General features: G+C 35.3%; 1 protein-coding gene across 6 annotated transcripts in view; it reads right to left on the bottom strand.

The window, feature by feature from the left end:
- LOC145683891 (uncharacterized) overlaps positions 1 to 24,885 on the bottom strand; it is a 55,461-nt gene that overhangs the window by 11,470 nt on the left and 19,106 nt on the right. For 5 of the 6 annotated variants that reach the window (XM_081755537.1, XM_081755540.1, XM_081755539.1 and 2 more), the window contains 2 exons: positions 20,105 to 20,271; positions 12,903 to 13,436 (listed from right to left, as the gene is read on the bottom strand). In XM_081755537.1, the coding sequence (XP_081611663.1) occupies positions 12,903 to 13,436; positions 20,105 to 20,271 (701 nt within the window). The remainder of the gene's footprint in view (positions 1 to 12,902; positions 13,437 to 20,104; positions 20,272 to 24,885) is intronic. The other variant, XM_081755541.1, reaches the window with a different exon arrangement.

Raw genomic sequence — 24,885 nt, 5'->3', positions numbered from 1 at the left:
TCAATCTGAAAGAAATGGTCCATTTCATAGAAAATGGTTATTAATGTACTGGGTTTTCGGACTACAACAAATGGTTTTATTTTTGTGCTTTTTTTTGATCTAGTACAGTGATACTAACAAAAATCCTTTAAGTAGTGCCAGTGTTAACTGTACTGAAAGTGTAACTGTAGCATTTTCATCCATGAAATTACCAATGGGGATTTTGCAAATTAAATATGAACTAACACATTGATTCATCATATGGTCAAAAACTGAAACAGAATCAATCAGAATGCTGAAGAATTTTCTTTTACTGGGTGGAGGGGGGGGGGATGAGAGGTTCATTTAAAGTGGTTCATCACTTGTTACCCAACCATCTCAGAAATTCATTTTTTTTTTCCTTATGATGAATACTTGATTATAAAACAACAATTACTTCATATATTTCTTCTCTCCTAAAGTGGCGGGTAGTATTTTGAGAACTCGGATCATGTTTGAAAATTGAGAAATGTACCGCTATTTTAAGCAAATTTCAAATCAGTAAGGCTGAACATAATTACGCCTCTCTTTCACTTCTAATTTATATAGGAGATTAAATAAATAGATAAATAATAACACAATTTAGCAACAAAAAATAATAATTTAGTTGCAAGCTGCATTATACATAAGTAACGTATATACTGCACGAAAGAGATTAAGCGTGCAGTTATCCAATTTCCAAGTATTGATAGCGAACAACCAACAGCTATTTATCGGAGAATGAAGAAAGAAATATGGAGATTCATGTATATCGTTTCAGCAGGTTTGTGAGTGGACAAAATTTAAAAATAAAGTGCCAACATTCACGAATGCAGTTCGCTGTGGACCACCACACACTGCTACTATACCGGACACTGTCGCTAATGCAGATCCAGTGACACGAGAGAATCAACGGGCAACAACCAACGAGGTAGCTATAGAACTGAACATTAGTCATGACTCTACCGTTCATGACATGCAGCCGTACCAAAAAAGTTTCCATTAAGTGGTTAAAACAACCTATCCCTGATCCGAAAGAATTTTATGTGGATGTCTTAAAAAAATACTGCTACAACGTTGTGAGACTAAAAATTATAATTTCTTAAAGTGTATTATCGCTAGTAACAAGTGCTGTGTACACTGCAACCAGCCAAAGACCAAAGGAGCCAGCAAGAAGTGGCAATATTTATCATCACCGAAAGCGAAGAAGTTCTATACAGCTGTGCTGGCCGGTAAAGTGACACACTCTTTCTGGGCTGTAAACGAGTGATCCTTAAATATTACATGGCCAGAGGACACGATGTGAACCACGAATTATATTGCAATATGACTGAGAACCATTTGACGCCCGCAATCAGATCAACACGTTCCGATTTGCTTAGCTCTGGTGTATTTTCCAGCATGATACCGCGAGGCCTTATGCGGTTCAACAACAGCACAAAATCAAGGTACTTCGTTTCGAATCTATATCCTGCATATTTCCCTGATGTAGTAGCGAGTGATATAAAGTGTGTGGACACCTTGAGGAGGTACTAAGTAGTAAGAAGTTTTGTAGTGACGATGGAGATAGTGCATGAGTAGCTACGCAGTTACAATATCTTTCTTTCGTAAAATCTAGGAATTAGTAAAACGCTTACTTACACACGTGCACTCAACGCTGTGGAGACTACATTGAAAAGTGATAAAATGTTTCCAATCCTATTATAAATATTTTGTTAATATTTATAATGAGCTTGAAAATATAAATAAGAAGGTTATAAATATAAAACGGCGCTACTTTTTGCTAACACTCGGCGCAAAGCCATAAATAATAGTATTGCTGGCCACATTGAACTTAAAAGCTATCTGGCGAATAACTCTTTGTGGACTTTAGCAACAGCGAGTTTAATTTAGTATAACAGGTTATAATTCAAAACTCTTGACACGAAATAAAAGTATGCTTCCTATGATTAATAACCTTTATACGACACAAATTACACTGAAAAGTTGTCACTATGTGGAATAAATTAAAAGTATACATACACAGATACGTAATTCTGCCTCTTGTATTATAATTTCAAAATTATTTGAACGATTTCAATTTGTTATATTCATACAAATGTAATTTAACTGTTCAAGTTTAATTTGGAATGACTGACATGAAATTAAATCACAAATGGGCAATGCGAGCCTCCTGTTACTCGTCACACGTTAATCCGGTAATACAACTCCAACCAGACACGTTTCTTTATGTGTTTATTAGTGGTCTGCACCGCAGTAAGAATCTGATCTGTCAGTTTAGACAAATCGTTGAGGAATGGTAGTTTGTGGGTAGTGTCCTTATCATACTCACAGACGGGGAGGTCTAATGATTTTGGGGCCAGCACAGAGTTAACTCCTGTACATAGACATCCAACCCATGGATAAAACAATCTCAATTAAGGAAGTTTCTTACACCACGATAGTGAAAAGTCGTATGGGGTTCTATCCAGATAAAGTCGGTACTGTCTGCATAAGCTACAGTCAGCATGTCCAAAGATGTTTCGCAAGTCAGTGTACTATTACGACGAAGAACGGGCCTTATACTTTTAACGTGAAGACATCACAAGAAATTTGTTTTCAGCGAAGTATGCATATTTTAAACAACAATAGACGCTCTTTAATCCGGCATTCTATGGTTCCACACATTTTATAATCCGGCACCGATTGGGCCACTTTTTTTTTTTTTTTTTTTTTTTAAGAACTTATGAATTCGTATATGATTTGTAACACTTTTCGAAGAAGAGATTCGATTCACAGAAGCAATGTGATATCAGATTTAAAAAACGCTCATGTCTATTTTTTCTTGCCATAGAACAGCTAATTACAATTTACTTTAAATATCATGTAGTGTATTAATTTTCCCTGTGTACTGTGTTTTCATTAATATAAGAATACTCACTCAAATAAATATTCAGAATTTAGTTTTGTACTCCATTAAATTACAAGAAAGAATATTACTTCAAACCCTGCAGTTGCTAGTATGATGAAGTACTTTGTAGGATATTTTTATCGCTTGCACAGGTTCAAGATGTGTGTAAACAGGTAAAATACATGTTGCAGTCATTTGATTTTTTTTTTTTTTTTTTAACTAGAATGATTTATTTTTCGTATTCCCATTAAAATTATATCGATGTTTGATAATCCGACAAAATTGCTAATCCGGTACGACTGTGATCACAAACGTACCTGATTAAAGAGCATCTACTAAACTTAAAAAGTAAGAATTAATTCCACCAAATGCCAACATTGCTTGTTTACTCTATTACTAACCAAAAATGTAGCCTCATCAATGAACCGCACTTCGGGAAAAACTATCATCACTGGTAACTTGAAATTACACACAAGTGGAAGCTGATGACGTGATCTTCCGGTGTGTTAGATGTTGCCGCAACTGCACTCGATCGATAAGGGTACATTTTTAGACGCTTATGCACTATGCACTACACAGGAATTTGGAGAATTGGAAGCTCCAGGTTCGCTGTCGCTCCAGACTTCTGAGGTTACGCTGAAAACGTTTCCTAACTCTCTTCACATGAACCTCAGATGTTAAAAAATTTGTAATATGCCATTACAGTCTAATGATATTATGTTTTTAATAGGAGGGTGCCCGAAATTTTTTGCACCGACTGTACTTGATGTTTAACAAAAAATTTCTGGCTGTTCATATAATTCGTAATATTGTTCATTATTCTATTTCAAATTAACATGGAAAACTGTAAAAAAAAAAAAAAAAAAAAAAAAAAAATTCATTGGGAATTATAGTTTTGGGAATCAATATCTTTATTTATATTTTAAGTTAGTTATAAGTCTTGTATATGGATGTGTATATGGATTATTACAATTCTTACGGTGTCAGTGCTATCCGAAAATATAGATCCACTATTGGACGGAACTTTCCAGATCAAATAACCAATCTAAAATTCGACAGAATTTTCAGGACCACCCTTCACCTCTCTTTTAGATACCTAGGTCCTTCTAAAATCTAGTTTAATCCAGATTTTACCAAATTTTATTCGTTTCAAAGCCCCACCGCCAAAATGCTTAGTTTTGATTGGCTGATAAACCCACGCTATGATATTAGGGCGCAATTATTCCATTCCACGCCGAAAAGTGTTATTGAAGACACTGGATTTGATCGTCGAGCTTAAAAGGTCGCAACGGAGTGAGAAAAACTGCAAACAAGGTAATATTGGGACTTTATTAACGTCCAAAAGATCACGAAGTCTTGGGAGCCATGAACTCTTAAATTACATAGTAAAACTGGTCTAAAAAATCTGAAATAGTAAATGCAAGATAATGACGCCATGTTTTCATCCACCGATTGATATGGACAGAATTTAGGATAGTGTGTGCATTTAATCTCCTTTTCCAAACCCAGTTTGCAGTTCAGTGAATCGAATAGTTAAATTTCCCTTTTGCCCCTCCTGAATCAGTGTAGGTTCGGTCAGACCTGTCCGTTCAGTAATCTGTCTGTGTAGTTAGTACGTGATTTTTTTTTTTTTTTTTTAGCATACATGGCGGTATTTAATTTTGTGGTAGTTATAATAGTAATCACAATGCACGTGTGAATTATCAGTAAGGGCTCCTATCTGACTCCCAAATTGGGAGTACGGCTTCCAGTGGGATGGGTTGAACGTTTAGTTTGTTTCCGGGTTCCTGCCCCTTCAGGGCAGGGGTCCTATTGTTAGCTAATACTCCGATATGTCCCCTCGGGGCATTGATTAAACAGTTTGCATTAAGAATGTGATTTAGTAAATACAGGGCCAGTTGGCCCTGTTTCCTTTCTTCCCCTTTCCTTTCATAGAGCCGATTTAACATGGTAAAATATGAATGTTTTCTGTGTATATTTATTAGTATAACATGTATTAATGATAGTGACGATTGGTGTGTATTGGCATGATGTGTCTTGTAGTTCGAGTAGTATGTGTATATTTGTAATGTAGTATCAGTGATAGTGGTAGTTAAGTGATGAAAGAGTGTGTTGGACAGTGTAGTATTTACTATGCGATAAATTCTTTATTATTCCGTCATTAAGTGAACTCATACACGATATTTAATAGTGAACGTAATATAGTATAATGATTCCGTGTACAAGGTCACATTCAGTTGTTCAAGGGTTGATTATATCGTCGCTAGCCCTAGTGTCAAAAGTCAGTACTAACCGCCATTCTTCCGTCGAGGTGCTTAGTGATTTAGTTTTCATGAAATTGACCTTTCTTTCCGAAATAAAACCTAGAAGGTATAATTCACAGCCCATATGAATGTACAGTTAGGTCAAGTGATCCAAACTTAATATATTCTGAAAGTTTCAACATTCTGCATAGTCTAGAAATCGAGATATTTAAATAAATAAACAATACGTAAATTTTTAACAGAAGTCGGGCGATATGATGCTAGTTCTTCGCTTTGGAATTATATTAGATGTTCATTTTTCTTCGTGGCTGCAGAAGTCAATTGTTGCTGCAGAAATTTCGTAAACATTAAACATTATCGCAGATAATTCTATTTTCAGTGAACATACGTAGGATTTTTTTTTTCTTTCTTCTTAATAAAGCTACCGAGTATTACATAGTATTGTGTGTGTGTGAAGGAGTCTTGGGTTCGAGTGAGGTTGTCGTGCGGTGATCAGAATGGGAAATGTTTGTAGTGATTATAGATTTTAAAGTATTATGATGAAATGTGTAAATAGGCTGGGCGTAGATAGAGGAAACAGGGTGTTCGTAATTTATAGCGTCGTAGTAAATGAAAAGGATGATATGAATATTATATGAATATTAATAAGTATATGAATATTGTAGTAAATGAATATAGAATATAGGACACCCATATAGTTAAATATATTGTGGCCCAGTGAATACTTCGCCGCGTGTTGATATATAGATATTGAATAGATACGTGTAACTACAAACATCTCAGGTTCTGACCCCTGCACCATAATATCACGCGGACCGGAGGGCGATATATAGTCGGACTATGGTAATACTTTGTAGTTTAATGTGTTATAATAATAATCAACCATAGTAATACCATCTGATAGAATGGGTAGCATCATATAATCGCAGACTAGACATATTGAATAATAAATTATGAAAAGACAGTAGTAGTTATACAACAGGGCTGTAGTGAATTATATTTTCTGGTCGGTTTTAAAATAGAATACCCTGCTCCGTGAGATTTTTTTTTCTTCACGTTACCTACTCGAGCTAGTTTACAATGTTCATGGAGGCGACAGCTCTGTATCAAAACAATTAGTTATTGAAATTTATTTTCGCGTACCCGGATGTCGACCCCTAGTCCCTTTAAGTATTTTCATTTCTTTTCTTAGTTTAATTAGACGAGGGAAATTAACGACATCCCAGACTGTGGCGTGTCTGCGCAGGGTAGCTATCGGTGATGGTTTGGCATAGAAATCACCGATCCAAAATTCAGTTTATTTAATTTTTTTTATTTCGGCAAATCATTAGTTAGGGATATCTTAGATAATACTTCTATTCTAGTTTCATTACTGTCCTCGAACCTTCTTAGTTTTTCTAAGGGGTCGAATATTTTTTTTTTACTTAGAGATTTCAAAATTGGGGACGCAGTTACCTGGTCCCTTTCCCCCTCTCCTTTTATCCTGCTGGTCTGGGCCGGATACGGGGATCGGATTTCAATCTTACAAGCAAACTCTTGTGGGATTGGGATCTGATGGACACAGAACTTGCATCCTTGGCAGCAGGACGCCCCTTGAGTCTACGTATTTGAGTAGACCACCCTTTTGGCATGTTAAGAATATTTTGGCTATGGATTTTGTTGAGAGCGAAATTCGACTTCTAACTTTGTAGCGTTAGTTATTTCTCACTTAAGTCTTTGGCGCCCCTATTCTTCGTCTTCCTTCTTCTCTATCGCTCTCTCTGTCTTCATTTCTTCAAGTTTTTTTTTTTAAATTTTTCAACCTTCCCCCCCCCCAAGATTTTGAACTTGTTACTTACGATTTATTTAACGTACAACTCTGATCTGAAATTACCAGCTGAGACGTTGCAAGACACGATTCATGAATGGAGTAGATAATGATTGGGTCCTCCATCACATTTTGACCTATCGCTGAAATGAACAAAGACTTAGTATTTGACGACACTTCGATTACGTTCTTTCACCGTCGTTCCTCTTAAGTTTCTTTTTAATCCATTGGTCACTTTCCTTTCTGTTTTGGTTTTCAATTACTTTGTAGTTAACCTGGGCCCAGAAATTGTATTTTGATTTACCTAGTTATATCTAGAAATGCTCTGTGTTACGTGCCTGCCACACAAAGTTTTTTTTTTACTTCATGATTTAAACACGAATTGATTATATAAAAGTTAAAAATTTATAGACGCGCGGTATCAGATAAAATTTAATTTGTTTCCAAATGTAATGTTGGAAGTCATTTGTTTTCTTGGACAATGTTGCAACCTTGTAAAATTTTATTGTAGGGGTGATTACTTTAAATGTGTGCGCATTTATTATAAATATATATATATAGAGAGAGAAATAAATACTTCGAAATGTATGTGTAATTAGTATGTGAATATGATGTTAAAGTAAAAGTTTGATATTAAATGTATTATGAATATATGTAAGAGCGCTCGTGTCTGTCCCCCTAGACGTGTATTGGTTGCTATAGTTTACCAGAAGTCTTCCGACGAATTTAAGAATGTAGATTTTGTTAAGAATACCGCCGTGCACTTAAGTAATTTTCCTTTTCTTCTGAATCAATGTAAGTGATAACCTCTGTAATTATATAATGGCATGCATTGAAAATTATCGGCAGGTCTAAACGTAACCCACATCATAACAAATATTATCCCTGAGCAATTAACCTAAAACCATTGTGGAAAGTGTACCTTGAATCCGTCTCACCTTCATATGTATCCTGTAACTTGACCAGTTTTTTTTTATCCTCAATTTGAACCATCATACTCCGTACACCTGTGGAAGATCATTTTTTTTTTTTTTAATCCGAACCATGTATAAACATATACGAAAGTGATCCTAATGAAAGGTCTCGTGAAGTGTCCCAGTGTTGGATAAATAACTTGAAATTATTCGATTAATAAATTTGGAAATAGACCGTCTAAGAGGAGAAACTTCCTCTAGTGAAAGTGATTTTCTCGAAATCCCTAGATGGGTATAGACGTAGCAGTGTGCGATTGCAGATATAAACTGTTACCAGTTACAAACCAAATATAGACGACGAATGGTTTTGTAAACCAATAGATATATATATATATACATATAGAGATATATATAAATGACCACAAACTAAGTTAAATGGAGCGAAACGTTTTGGACACTACGACTAGTGCGTGAGTTGTGATTTGGACGCTCGAAATTATTAATATTTTAATATCTCGACGTGAGGTAGAGACTCATATAAGTTCTAATACACCAAAAAGTTTTTTCCCTTTCCTCTTTGTCCAATTTTTTTTTTTAAAGTGAAATAAGTGTCTTATTTGCGTATGTCGCAAATCATAATTTGGCTTTAGCATGCCTAAGATATGATACATGTATTTTTTTTTCCATTTGTCAATATGATTGAATATATAAAAACTTACTAAAATTTAATACTATGTACTCTATTAATATATAACCAAGAACTTGTGCTTTTAATATTTTCTTCATAATTATATGTTTGTTTTTTTTTTTCTCACTATGAATGTAATAAACTATTTGTACCCTTGTAGTTAGTTGGTTTCCTTTAAACATATATACACTGTCCTGAGTGAGTGAGCGAGTGAATGCATGATAGATTTAATATAAGCAATTCTAGTGATATCATTTGTCATATTAACATCTGTAATATATGTGTCATGTTTTAATATATGTGTTAAGGTAAATAACCTAGGTCATGAAGGACCGTCACTAACGGTTTAAATCGGCTCGAGGAGTGAAGCAAAATTAGCAGGATAAGCCTAAATACGACATCTTTCTTCCAGGAAGTCGAACCTTTTATTGATACGATACCTAAATTTATATTGAGTTAATAAGTTTGTTTTTTTTTTCTTGGCTAATTCATATGTGTGGTCGATCCTAGAGGACAGAGTTCAGATGCTGGATAGTTATCAATCACCGGTTGGAATAACATTACAAAGAATTAAATTTCACTTTTCTCATTTCCAGGTCTAGGTCTGGGCAACCCCATGATCGTGGTGCCTGGAGCTAGGTCTGGGTGGTATGAGGGAACATGTGTCTATTCCGAAGCATTCCAAAATTGATTAGTTGTTAATAACATTTAGAATGATTCATCTTTCAACGACTTTCCCGACCTTTTATTATATTTCCGGAATTATCCAGTAATCTGTTTCTCATTAAAATACCCTATTTCTTTTCTTTCTTCTTTACCTACCTCCTTCTTTTACCCTTCTACTTTCTTCTCTTTCTTTCCTATTTCTAAATGAAAGAAAACGGAGTCATGATTGAGAGTAGTCGCTATTGGCACGGTCAATAAGTTGTTTCGATGAGTTTTTCTTCGGGAGTCCGATATGGAATAATTAACAATAACAAAAGGTTTATTGGAAGTTACTCTATTGGAAAATAATCTGGATTTCAATCAGTAAGTGATCTTTCGTAATCGTCCTCGTTAAAGAGAATTAATTTTAGCGACTCCTCTCCAACCTCTACATTAGCTCTTTTATCTTCGTTAATTTTTTACGTTTTCTTTCAATATTGGCTAACCGTGACAGGACCTGTTGCCCTGGAAACGGTGGTTTCTATGGCAACGGACAAACGTTTTCTTTCAAATTGCCAAATTGTTTATCCTTACAAAGACAGCCTAGCCTGGTCGTTGGACTGATCAGATTTCACTACAAGTGAGGATGGATTTCATAGTTTCATACTCTAACCCTTGTGTGGCAGTTAGGTTCTTTGTGACACACAAATACAAATGTCATCATGCACGGCAAGTACATCGTGTTTATTCGGTGCAAAACCTCTTCCTGATTTATGAGACACAGTACACTTTCGAGCTGACATGCTTTGTTCAGTGAAATTAGATGAAGTAACCTTTTCGTTATATATATATATATTACTGTCAAGGTCAGGGGCGGGCGGATCCAGGAGAGCGATCGCCGCCCCCCCTTCCCCCAGAAGAGGAAACTTTCTTATTTTATATATATAAATAAAACCCATCCCAAAGTTTGGAGCCCTTAAAAGTAGCAGTATGACAACCCACCGCCCCCCCCCCCAGAAGACGGTCCTGGAACCGCCCCTGGTCAAGGCATTAAATCACATTCGAGATGCACGTGCTTCTTCTAGGTTCATGAAAACTACGCACTCTTAGCTGTACTCGGTCCTAATGCTGTTTCAATATTTTCTGTGGCTAAGCGACCAGAATAACTGAACTAATTCAGAAGAAGAAGAAGAAGGAAACACTCTCAGATATAATCTTTCCATATTTCACACTGACGACATATTGCTACACAACTGCACACTTCACAACAACATACTGCGTAACGTTAAATGTTTCGCTAGAAACTGATTTCTGTAAATCAATAATTTCAATGAATGAGTGCTGATAACACACATTAATACAATACTTACCGATTTAGAAGCTACATTGATTCTTACAGGGTGTTTCTAAAGCTCGTTAACTATGCATGGGAGATGATTCTACTAATAAAAATAGGAAAGGAAATAAAGCAAAAAAAAAAAAAAAAATCAGTAAACATTTCCTTGGAATCACCCTGTTTCAGAAATACTGTACATGCTGTCGAAAGTATGGGAATATTTCGGAACTGAATATCTCGCAAAACTAACAGCCATAGAGTGAAGGTGACAGGTTATCGCCTTGGAGTTGTAATCTGCTCTAACAAAAAAATACATAATTCAAAATTATTTAATGATGGCGCATGAGATTCCCAGATATTCCGTTAGGAAAAGAGTTACTATTGATGATATATTGAACGATGTCACAGGAATTAAATATTCGTTAGCCTTAAGACCTTAAATAGGGTTTCCTACCAAGCAAGCTTTATAACTTCAATATGGTCATTTCGAATTAAATGTCACTTTCACTTGGCAAATTATCACAAATTAACGTTGTTTAAAATGTTCAACTAACAAAACAGTTGGACAATTAAATTATTACATGACTGAGTGATCCAAAGATGGGATTTTAATACGCTCATGCCCAGAAGTTACGGGACACCATGGAAAAGTGATACACGAATGAAGACAGGGTACCGATACTGAACTGAACTACGGAATCAAACGTATAGGAGAGATATCCAGGGACCGCGCTGAAGGTAACATTACACAGAAACACAGCAAATAGCGACTATAATGTTCATACTTTCAATTTTACATCGCAAGAAATGTTCGCTATTGCGTTTGATTACCCAAACGGCTATACACATTGTAGAGTAGGTTCCCATACTGTGATTCCCAGCCAATTGCTCCTGACTTTTAATTTATGTTTCAAAGCTACCTTAGAAGTCTCCACGATAAGCTAAGGAATACGAAAAAGGAACTAATCTGTCCTTTTGGTTGCCCCTTTTACTATTCTTTCTCTTTTCTATCCTATTAACGATATTAAAGGCCTGTTTCTGTTAACTACCATAGTGAACCTATTGTAACCACTAATTAGCCCTAATTTGTATAATTTAATTTCTTCGTTTAAATCCGCTTCCGATAGAGTATTCAAAATATTGAACATTATTTCCTTAGAAATACAAAAAGATTAGTGGTAATTTTATTTATAGGTATTCCATTTGCTCTATTAGTCATTATACAATGCCGCTTTCCGAATAACAGAAACCACACCGAGGGTAATTACTTAATGAAATAATAGATGTATATCGAGTAATTATAACAAAAAGTTCAACGTTCCTTTAAGGGTCCAAATAACGCTCCAAATGCTAATGTTTCAGCGACAAGTTTTTGTCATCCTTAGTATGTACTCCTTTAATTTTAACGTTACAACAACAACTACATTGCATATTTGATAAATCATGTCTGTGGAAATAATGGTTATGAATTTTTAAAGCATTATCTTAAAATTGTCTTGTGTTCCTATTACTTGTATCCAACTTGAAGTGAAAAAATTGTCGCTGTGAGAAAAAGGCTCGTTTCAACGTCACTTTAGACCTAAGCGGCTACTATGTAACTGTTCTCAATATTTGTGAAACATAAGCCTCTGTAATAAAATGATTGATCAATTTTGTTAGCAACGATTTCCTGTCCTTATGAAGAAAGGTTTGAAGATTTGTGGTGAAATGTCTCCTTTTGAACTATTATTTGAACTATTATATATTAATGAAAGAGGAAACAACCTGTTTTTCACACACACTAGATCCTCTGTAGATGTGATTTCTATGATACACAAAGAGTGAAAAAGTGACTGACTGGACCGTGACTCGAACCCGGCAACGTGGTCCGATTGGAGAGCACCGAATTCGAGAGTGAGTGGCTGTTCTGGGAAGCGGACTGGGTGGCGTAGTGGTTTAACACATCGGCACGGTATGCTGGAGATCCCGGGTTCGAGTCCAGTCCACGTAGTCACTTTTTCACTCTTTGTGTGTTATATTATTTGGACGCTTAGTTAGCTGAATGTTGAACTCTTGTTGTAATTAGGCCAAAGGAATTAAAACCTGAAAGTAATTTGAATTCAATCACATCTTTAAAAATACTGGTATATACATCAGCAGTTACATCAAGCAATTTATAATGTGGATTAGTATTAAGTTTGTGCATGCATTTAGTAACGAATCGATCAAAGAAAGCAAATGCTGAAAGCGATCTTGCCTAAGCTTAACTTCCGAAACTTATTAAATTCTCTATTTACCAGTTACGTTTTTAGTAAAATCACATAATTCAAAGCATTATCGCATAAAAGCTGCACTAATATGTTAGTAATCAATAATATATACCCAATTTCTTGCGTTCCTTGGGTCTTCTCTTGTTTTTTCTCGGAACATTACCTCTTATTCTGGACCTTTTTCCTCTCCTTAAACTGCTCTCTGCGTTCTGCAAATTTTTCTCTACATCAGAACTATTTGTTATGTCCGCTACTGAAGAACTACTGTCATTGAATATCGGTATGATTGGAAGTCCACTATCATCATCTACGTAAGATTTTAACGTTTCTATGTCTCTCTCAACGATATTACTATCACTGTGTTGTACATCTTCATTGTTTAGAATGTCTGAAAGCTCATTAACTAACACTTCTAACTGAGTTACTTTTCTTTGAAGCTGATTATTTACTCTGATTACTTCACGAACTTGCATCATCTGAAGTGATAAGTCTCTCTTTATGCATCTGAACTCTACATATGAACGTATTCCCATAGCAAACACTATTACTGCGAAAATGTATAAAACGTAAATTGTCCACTGAAAACATTTTCTTTCTTTAACAACACGAACAGCAATATTCGATCTAATATGGACGTCAGGAAAACCTGTAAAAATAATATGACTTTTACATTTTACATACTTCTATTTACAATTAAAATATTATATTGTATATAACAGCAAAAGAAACATGAAGCAAACATACGACATATTAAACAATGTTTTAAACTTTGACGAAAATTGTCTTCAATCATTTCGAATAAACTTTTATATATTCCACATACAGTAGTTTTCACGGAGACGTTTGTGATTCATAAATACGACCTTTCAGTTCAAGAAAAGAGTGAATTCTGCAATGAATCAAGTCAAGCCATCTTCCAGAAGAAATAAAGAAGAAAATAATTCCCAAATATAATATACCTCCTTAATTGTATGAACTTCCAAAAATTCACAAAGAAAAAATTTCCCTTCGACTGATTTTTAGTGTTATAAACTTGTTTACATTATATTTGCAAAATATCTAACTACCTTACTAGGTCTATTCGTAAGCAGTAAAAGAAACCACGTTAAAAATTCTGCACAATATGTTACAGTATTTGATTCTATAGAGATAATGACAAGGATCTTTTAGTCAGATTCGATGTATGCTCGTTATTTACCACATTATGACTCCTCAGTAGAAGTTTTAAAGAATATACTGTAAAACCTGTTCACTTAGTATTATTAGTATTAACACATTTAAAATATACAGGGAAGTTTTAAGAAACAGTTAGATGATGTATCTAGAGGGATCACCTTTATCACCTGTTATAGCCAATTTCTATATGGTTTTAAGAAAAAAAAAAATTTTAGGAATAGCTAAGCTGAAAATAAATTTAGCTTACGTTATATTGATGACGCAATCGTAGTTTGGACACATAGAAGGGATGAATTAATGAATTTCAAAATCATCTGAACAGCATACATCTCAACATGAAAGTAAAAATGAAAATTTAAGAAAGAAAGAAAAAATGGAATGTACGTTTCTGGATATATCATTTTGAAAGAAAACTTTGGGACGGTTACAGTGCATATACAGAAAACTTACACACATTGATCTCTAGCTAAGACCTGATTTCTATCATCACCCATTCCAGAAGAATGCGTTACTAAATATATTATTACACAGAACAATGAGAATATTAGATAAAAATCATCTACAAATAAGTAATCTGAAACATGTTCTGTACAAAATGGTTTTAATAAAAAAGGTATCAATAAGGTAATAACAAAATGCAAAGTTCATACACGACTTCCGATGGAGAACAAAAGTTTGCATTAAAACCCTTTATTCACAATACCTCGAATAAAATATGTCGTTTACTGAATAACACGCAATTAAAACAATTCACAAAGATGGCGTCAAGCTCGAAGTCGATGCAAAGTGGTGCTCTTATTGTTTATCTTTTTCTCGTGGTTGTGTGTAGTGTTTATGTGCGTGCTCTACTGTCTTCATGTAGTAACGGTGCTGTGACTTTCCCAAATGAAGCATTGCCAATGAAACATGGACTGAAGTGTAGTGGAAGATCATTTCATTTTATTGCTGCTGCCTTCATACCAAGAGGACCGCCATGTGCTCTCTCTGGTACTGCTAACAGTGACGGAGGAACTACCAGTGATTTTGTGACAAGGTATGAGTCAAAAGCAAAAAAACAGTGCCTCATTCTCGTTTGTTTTCTCCTCCTTTGTGGTGATATTCACGTAAACCCTGGCCCACCCTGTCCATATTACACTAATGCTTTCAATATATATTATCAAAATGTTCGTAGCATTAAAAACAAATTACTTGAGTGCTCATTGAACCTAGGTGAGATAAGGGAACTGGATTGTTTCGCAGTGACCGAATCGTGGCTGAATGAATCAGTGAACGACAGTGAAATTAGCTTTTCTAATAATTTCACCATTTATCGTAAAGACCGCATAACTCGTGGAGGCGGAGTGATGATTTGTGTAAATAATAAGTGGAAGAGCAAGAGAAGACTGGATCTCGAACGGGATTGTGAACTTATATGGGTGGAAGTATTTATTCCAAAGCGTCGTTCTGTGTTTATTGGATGCTTCTATAGGCCGCACAAGAACACCCCCCAGCACATCTTAGAAGCTTGCCATGACTCACTGTTACATGCGTTGTCACACGGTGACGTCATCCTATTGGGTGATTTCAACCTTTCCATCACGTGGCAGGACAGCAAGCATGGAGTCGCTAAAGATGGAAACGACAGTTATTTCATGGACAATTTTATTCATGGACTTGGTCTAGGTCAACATAATATGCATAATACCCGCAATAATAGCAATCTTGACTACATTCTTTCAAACTTAGAACCTCGTTGTGTTGTCCCATGCAGAAATCTTTTTCCCTCGGATCACGATTCCTTGGATGTTTCTTTCTATTTCCTCCCCTCCACTACTACAAACCAGCCCCTCAAAAGTAGGTCACAACTTCTATGGAAGAAAGCCCCCTGGGGTGACATCTGCCGGGCTATTGAACTGTTTCCTTGGTTTTTGTTAGAGGTAGGAACTGTTGACGACGCTGTGGACTTATTTACATCCGTTGTCCACTCAGCCATAAAGGACTTTGTGTCGGTGAAAGCATCAAAATCGAACAGGTTTCCGGTCTGGTACGACAATGAACTTCGTGACCTTCTTAAAAACAAAAAGCTTGCCTGGACTCTATGGAAATCACATCCGAGTGACTACACATATAAAAACTTTGCTAGAATTAGAAGTCTTGCCAAGAAGGTACAGCGACGTAAATATTTTGAATACATGGACTCAATTGGTGATTTTACTGTTAGTAACCCTAAAGTCTTTTGGTCTGTAATTAAATCTAGAACAAAATCTCCGGGCATACCGGCAACAATTCAAGATGAAAATACTGAAGCGAGTGATGATCAAAGACCAGACCTCTTCAATAACTACTTCTGCAAAACATTTACTTCCCTTCCCTCTACAACCCCTCTCCACCCCATCTGTTCGGACACCTTATCCATTCTCTCTACCACCCCGGGCGAAGTTCTGGCTCTCTTGCTATCGTTATCTCCACATAGATCACTTGGACCTGATAAAATTAGTCCTCTCTTTCTCAACAAAACTGCATCAGTTATTGCGGTTCCTCTATCTATCTTATTCAATAGATGCTTCAAGGAAGGGTATTATCCCACCAGTTGGAAACTGGCTCACGTGACCCCAATATATAAATCAGGACTTAAAGATCATGTATCCTCCTATAGGCCAATATCTCTTCTTTCTGTAATATCAATTATCTGCGAAAAAATAATTAAAGACAGGCTACTTAAATTCACCTCACCTTACATCCATAGTTCTCAGCACGGCTTTCTACCGAAAAGCTCAAGTCTCTCAAACTTAAGTACTCTTCTTTCCTGTGCAGTCAAATGTATGAATAACAATACTCAACTAGATGTTATCTACTTTGATCTCTCGACGGCCTTTGATTCTGTCAGTCACATTCATCTTCTTCATAAACTCTCCAATAGATTTAATGTACATGGCAAATTTCTCTCTCTAATCACAAGCTACTTGAAGGACCGTAAACAGAGAGTTGTTCTTTCAGGGGCGACTTCTAACCCCCAACCCGTGATCTCAGGGGAGTGTACTTGGGCCTCTACTGTTTGTCCTGTATATGGATGATCTCTACACGCACTTATCAGCTCAATCTAGTGGCCTTCTGCTTTTTGCTGACGATTGTAAGTTATACAGAGAAATATCGTGTCTCCATGACACAATTGCTCTACAGGAAGACATAAATTACCTTACAGGCTGGTGTGAAATGTGGCACTTGAAACTCAACAGTAAGAAATGTGACAGTATTACTATTACTTTGAAAAAGTCTCCTGTTCCCTCCACATACCATATCAACGATTCCCCTATCACACATTCTGCTAGTCATAACGATCTTGGTGTCATCTTTGATTCAAAACTCACCTTCTCTGACCACATCTCCTCAATACTAAAGAATTCAATGCGCATGTTGGAACTTCTTTACCGATTCACCGAACTACGCACTGTTTCTTCATTAGCAACTTTTTATAAGACTTTAATAGCGCCCAAGATCGAATACTGCTCTCCCATATGGGCCATGGCAGCACCTACACATCTCTCCAGACTTGATTCTGTTCTCAATTTCTTCATTGCTATAGTCCGATTCCGTGTTCCTGCACTTCGAATATTATCTAAGAAGGAGCTCTTGCGACATCTCAATATTCAGACTCCTGAAGTACGCAGAATTATCTCTGACCTGAAATATCTACATAAAATAGTTAATGGAACCTTAAGATCGGAAATATTACTACAGGAACTATCCTTACGTGTCCCTTCCCGCATCACTCGGAATACCCACCTATTCCATCTTGCCCGTCCTAGGTTGGCTGTTATACAGAGGTCTCTTTTTTATAGAATACCAAATAGTTATAATCAAGTAACAACTGATGTGGACATTTTTTCGAGCTACCCAGTGTTTGAAAGAGCAATTAAACGAGCTTTGACGGAATAGTTTTACTTTTACACTCTTTTTTTCTATGTTGTTGTTATTGTTGTCTTGTTTTTTTTTCTTTCTTTTGTTAGCATGTCCCTGTGTAAAATGGCAAAGTTATGCTGTATCTGGGAAATTGTTCAATAAATAAATAAATAAATTCATATGTTTTTAAAGAGCAGATAAATATTAAGCTCGTGAAAGATCAAGAAAGATCAGACACTCTAGGAATTTACTCAAGCTCATGTGAATGTAGCCTAAATAAATTGGACAAACGGGACGTACAACTAAGACTAGAAGTGATGAGCATATAAGATATATATATGATTAAATCACTCAGAGAAGTCCGTATTAGTGCAACATCTAATAGAAGAGAAGCATAACATTTTGTTGGAAAATGCGTCGGTGACATATAGGTCCACGTATGGATAAAAAAGGTTAAGAGAAGCAATAGAAATAAACTTACATGATAACACACTGAAAAATAAAGAAAAAAGATACATGATAAAGAAAAATGCTTGAAAAATCAAGGAAATTTGGAATTTTTTATTACCACACACAAATAAATACATTTTAAAAAAGAAAGCAATAATAATATTAAGAAAACTGTTAATATACATTTAAATGAAATTGTAATTTGTAATAATATTCAATTGTTATGAGATTTGGAAATATCGCAGAAGAAATTGTTCTTTGAATCTTGTATTTTTTTTAAAAAATGTAATTTAATTTAAGAAATGTAAGCGGAGAAACTTATTATAGTGTCTGGTATTTTTTTTTTTTTTTTTGATAGAACGGCAATAAAACAACTAATTATTGTAAAATCAGTAGAAATTTTTATTATTGATACATGACTATGTTATTTGACTGAAACTGTAATTTTATAATTATACAGTAATTGTAATCAGTAAATTAAGACTGAGCACTCCTTGTGTCCAAACTGAAATTTCTCTCGTATGCTCCATGTACGAACCAATGACATTCTCAAGCGATTATAGGAGGGTCATAAAGTACACTGACACACACAAACAAAAGTAACCACTAAGATTGTTGTATCAAGGATAATTTGAAGGTATGGACCGCAATATTATATGTTTTATGTTACGACTCCGTAAAATTATAACACTGTAACAATTAAAATTACCCCTCAATAATTGTTCAACAATTCCCCGAATTAGTACAGCTCTGAAGTAAAACGCAGTCAGTGTGTTTGAAATGTCAGTCAAATAAAATACGATGGAATATCAAAAATCTTACTTATTAAAGTAATATATTTCTTATTTAAAGTTATGTTTATTTAATTACCCCATCCAAACAATAGGTGTATGGAAAGTCCTACAGATTTTCGTGAAATTGGATGAATCTACCGTTTACGAGGAAGTCAATGTGATTTATCTTGACTTCGATTTTCAGAACACTCATTTCAGATGTCCTCATGATTTCGCCAAATGATTTCCATGATATAGGGTGTATTTATTATTTTCAGACACGAGAAGGCGATTTAGGTAGGTTCTGACGTTCGTATCTACTTTATTTATTGTTAACTTTGTTAGAGATTGAGTGACAGGGGGGGAAGGTGAAACTTCAGTTAATTTTAACTCGCATGAACGAGGTTTCGCTTTCTGAAGTAGAAGACAGAGTTGTAACATTTCCGCTATATTTGTTTCATTGTCTTTATTCACCATTATAGTTCTAGTATGCCGGCAACACTGTTAGCCACGTGCGAAGGATATAGCGTATTTAATACAGGCTGAATGTGTAAGAACGGAACTGATAAATGAAAAATATCAAACAACGTCACTGTTTTTACGCATTTATTACATATGTTTTAAACCAGTGAAAACTACCAAAAGAAGGGGGTTTCTCTACCTGACACGATTATGGGATAAGAAGATGTATATTGGGTGGCCTAACTGCACGGCGTTAGCTGTCGCAATTTTTTTGATGCGGAGTGTACAACTGTGGGTCTGTCTTACATAGTAATGATGCTGAAGCTAAGCAGGAAAAAAGAAAAATGACGATGAAACTAGAATCTAAAACGAGAACGAAAAGGCCATCTTCGATTACCCTATTAAAATCTAAATCTTACCTTGCAAGGTAAGATCTTGATTTTTAAAATTTGTACCCAAGAGCATGGTTTAGTAGTTACCCTATTAAAAGTCTAAACATACGTAAATCGGACGTCTTTGTGCTTCTTTTAATATTACAACTAGAAAATTTACATATAATACATTTGTTACTTACCATTCAATTTCGCCTTATTCCTGATTTCTTGATAATTATCTTTGTTTGCATTAATATTTACCTTGTAGTCACACCTCTTTTTAAGAACTTCATTTTTAACTAACAAATCTGAGACGCTTCCTTCCCAAAATTCCAATGCGCTCTTTACTTTCGGATTAGTCATGCTTCTACAAAAACAGAGAAGTTACAGAAATTAATTTATCAAATATAAGCATTCACTACGTAAAGTTCCAATAACACTTATAAACTGTTCAGCTGTGCTCAAATTGATCAATTTGTTTACGAATGTGATTGATCAATTTGTAATATTAGATATGCAATCTGATATTACTTGCATTTATACAACTAAAATGACAAAAATTACTCGTCCTGAGCAAGTATATACAATTTCTCACCTCTTAGACAGTTTGGGACAAAGGGTTACAACTAGAGATGCATGGACTAAGGGTTACAACTAGAGATGCAAAAAAAAGGCGGCTTTCTTGAATCGAATTTTTTTTAACATAAAAAGATGGTAATTTTGGCCTTTTTTTTATTTTTATGATTTTTCTGTCTAAATAGCTTTCTTATAGTATACTCTACAGTTAAATAAGATTTCATGACCTAAATGCCACATTTTCGCTCTGGAATTCACCATCATGATGAATGGAGCACATGTTTTATGAATTAAAGAAAACAAAGTACGTAGTATTTGAGGGTAATTTTAGAGGCTATTTTACTTTATTTTAACTTCTAAGTTATCGACGTTTTCTCTTTTTTAGATAATTTCTAGTCATCCGTGTTTCATTTCTTACAGCTTAGTACTTTAGCTTCTAGCACGTAAGTTAAACTTATGTTTTTCCATATACTCGTCAGAACGTACTTCACATTTCTCTTATACTGTAGCTATACAATGATACAACCTTGAATACTATTTTATACAAAAAAGGGTTTTCTCTGATTAATGTTTTCTTTTTTCTAAAGTCCCTAAATTTATTAGGGAGGAGCTTATGAGTACAGGAATTTAACTAATATTTCGTTTCGTTTGTATATTCAGTAATAATCTTCCAGATGCAACCTTGAAGACCATTTTATACTGCTAATCAGTGGAGGATTTAGAAAAGTATTTTGGGAGGGGTTTGTTTTTCTTAATAATGTCAGTTTCTTATTTAGTTTTTCTAAAAATTCCTAATTTTTATTTGAGGTGAGTTGAAGTTTATGAGTAAAGGCTTAACTAATATTTTGTTTGTTTTAGAAATTCCATACTTTCGGGGAACAGAAATACACACACACACACACACACTATTCCCCTTCGCAAATCCATCACTGCTGGTAATTAGTAATAACAACAATTTAAAAACAGTAAGAAAGGAAGTCGCCAGGACTCTCAGTACACGCAAGTCTACATTTACAGATGGAATTAAGAGGAACTTTTGCCAGAATAATCGAATACGGAATTGAATCCCGAACTTCCCGACAGAAGTGCAGAAGTTAACCACTCACTCATGTTTGTTGTGCTTGACTTAACCCTTATAAATTCCGGCCTTTTTAGGTAAATTATACACTTATTGTCAAGTGGCTACAGCATCCCTATTTATCGTAGGATCACGGTTTATACCTCGTATTTTCACAATAGAGCAACCTTTCAAACTGTACCATTCACATTTCCTTATCATCTCCCTGAGGCGGAAAATTGAGAAAAATCTGGATTTTTCTCTGAAATATTTTTTTCAAATTTTGAGCCCCTCTGGACCCCTCCTGTGTTAACGCTGAGACTGAAAATCAACTGAAAAATATTAAGGTTTGCACTAAATCTGTGTACAAAATTTTAAGCTTCTTGATTAGTAAGGGCGGGAAAAATATTTACCAATGATCCCCATAACGCCTCAGATTACCGCAAAAGACCCTGATCTCAGGTAAAAAATTTCCTGAGATATCCCTACTTATCGTAGTGTCATGTTTTGTACCTCATTCTCTTTAGACTAGAACAGCCTTTCAAACGATACCATTCACGTCTCCATCATGTATCTGAGGCGTGAAAATAGCGAAAAAAGATTTTTTGGTTAAAAAAAAAAATACTTTTCTGGTACCCATTGTTAACGCAGAGATGTGAAAAAAAAATCTCATAAATACTACTCGGTGGATTGAATGTTTGTGCAAAATTTTATTCTTCTAGGTGCAAAAGTAAGCCCGACAAAAAAATAAAAAATAGGCCTAAAAAGTTATGACGTCATCGCCTCCTATATCTCGATGCAGAAAGGCGTGAAACCATAAGTAACGTGTTCTACAATGCCTCTAGACTTGAAAAAAGAAACGAAGTAAAAAGTTAGGGTCCGTAGTATCTTTTAAAAATTATTATTAAGGAAGAGTTTGTAATATGTTGAATGCCTCTTGTTAAACATTCAGAAACTTTCAGGACCGGGTAAATCGTGATGGTGGTTATATATTCTAGAGCTTTGGAAACCAAACGCCCAGACGAACAGTCTATTACGGACATGATCCATTAACAAAAAATTCGATACTTTACCGATTCTAAACAAGCTTAAGGAACAGTCAGTGCATTACAGAATCCGAGACGTTACCGATTTTGCAGGTCCGAATAACTTGATAGGTGGTAACAGATTATTACGTATGTGATAAATGAATAGAAAATTAGGGAAAGTACCGATTTTTAGCAACCCCAAAATTCACGGTATATTTTCGAGGTTTTATATTATTATCTGCATCAGCAACTAATTAAATGAGTTTTTGTATTGTAGAGAAGCGAAAGAAAGTCGGCTTTATCAATTTAAAGCAGAACTTAAAAAAAAAAAAAAAAAAAAAAAAGCAAAATGCAAAGCAGAAAAAAGTGTTTTTTTTTTTTTTTTTTTTTTAGCCGTTTTTTTCCGAGCCCTTGCATCTCTAGTTACAACAGTGAATATTTGAGCTCTACAGGTTCACTACCGACTTTCGCTGCAGTGGAGTCCTGCTTGTTTCTTATATTTGTCAAATAAATATGTTTATTTGTGTCACAGATTACTATTGTATAGTTACGGAAATGTCGGCCTCATAGCTAGAAAATATAAAACAGGGAGAAATAGATATTTGGTCAACAAACCTTCTTAGGATTTTAGAATTTATAGAAAAATTACGATCCTAGCCTTAATTCTGGATTGTTGGAAACTTCCCAAGTCCAAAAATCCCGTGGTTTTCTTCCTGGAAGGAGTGGGGTGTAAAACCCACAAATCAAGAAAGAAAGGAGAAAAAACTACCCCAAAAAATATATATTTCAAAACTTCAATTTAAATGATAACCTTAATGTGATTATAATTACTTTCCTCAATCGTGTTTCTCAGTACACATCTAGCCAGAATCGGCTTAAAATACATTTATCAAGAGATCTCTAAAACAGAATTCCATTGAATATGCACAGTGGGCGGGAATTAATTCCCTACTGAAAACTGTTTATAACTTTTTTAATACTTAACCAATTCTTATGAAATAAAATATATTTTGTCCCTTATAACGTTAGAATTTCTTACATGATATTTATGTCATTGTAGGTATCAGTGTCCCTGATGGTTCAATCCCTTGCCAAGTGCAACGTCTAATCTTGCATGTGCGGGCTCAGCTGGCATCCCGGCACGAAGTATGTCAGCTCGTGGTACTAGTACAGAGATGATGGCGAACTGTAAAAGGACCTTGTGCTTCGGTAGATACAAAGATCATCAGAAACCAAAGACGTGATCACCCCTCGACATCCAGGACGGAGTACAACTGGTCCAGGCAATGTTCACTAGGTCCTCAGAAATCACAAAGGCAGCATGTCGCGAAAGTGGTTTAAACCGACACACAATCCGAACTGTTCTGAAAGAAAAGCTGGATTTTCATGCATAGAAACCACAGACTGATCATCGATTGGTGTATCCGGAGATGATGCTAGTTTGGTATGAAGACTGCTCTGATCTTCTCGATAATATTCTGTGGTTAGATGAAGTCATGTTTCATGTTGGTGGGTTTCTTAATCGGCACAAATGTTGTTATTGGACAAGTGAGGATACAAGGATAGTTGTTGAAAAAAGCCAACAGTGTTCAAATGTAACAATGTGGTGCGGCATGACTTTCACGAAAGTTGCGGGCCCATGCCATTCAGGGCACAATGAATGCAAAATGATACCTCGCTAGACATGGAGATTACGTTCACGGTATTGCATCCATGTGGGGCCCATTTCATCTCACATCGTAACGTGATAGCAAATGTGTACCATGACCATCTTGAAGTTATATGAAAAAAATATATTAAAGATGGACATGACCAGAATACAGAAACAAAACACTTTCGGTCTCTGGTGATTTGCAACAGTGTTGCAACCTCTTAAAAAATCATTACAAATAGTTACTTCTGCAGCAAAGAGAGGAATTGGCGTTTTGAAGGTATTATTAACCCTTAGAATTAATAGGGTTTTTTGATGAAAATTGGGTAGTTTTGCTTAAAGAAGTGTAACTTGGTCCATAATTGTAGCAGTGTGATGATTTATACCTCGTTGAATTTGTCAAAGACCACGCTTTCATATTCAGTAACACTAGGACTCATATGAGGTCCCTCAGAAAAGCAGTGTTGCCAAAAGTAGGGAAAATCACCTATTTTTTACGAAAAAATATTGTAAAAACAAATGACTGGCAACACTGCTTTCGTGCTGGAGAAAAATACTGGAAAATGTGCGCTGGACTATTGCCAATAAATCTTGCAAGTATCGCAAAGCTATTCAATGCAACACAAAGTCTGCATTGGTGTTCTGATCTTATGCTGTTTCGAACTGCAT

This window comes from Thermobia domestica, chromosome 4 (genome assembly GCF_964235325.1).
Source record: "Thermobia domestica chromosome 4, izTheDome1.hap1.1, whole genome shotgun sequence".
NCBI lineage: Eukaryota > Metazoa > Arthropoda > Insecta > Zygentoma > Lepismatidae > Thermobia > Thermobia domestica.
The sequence above is the reverse complement of the archived record's forward strand: the minus strand, read 5'-3'. Positions and strand labels throughout refer to the sequence as shown.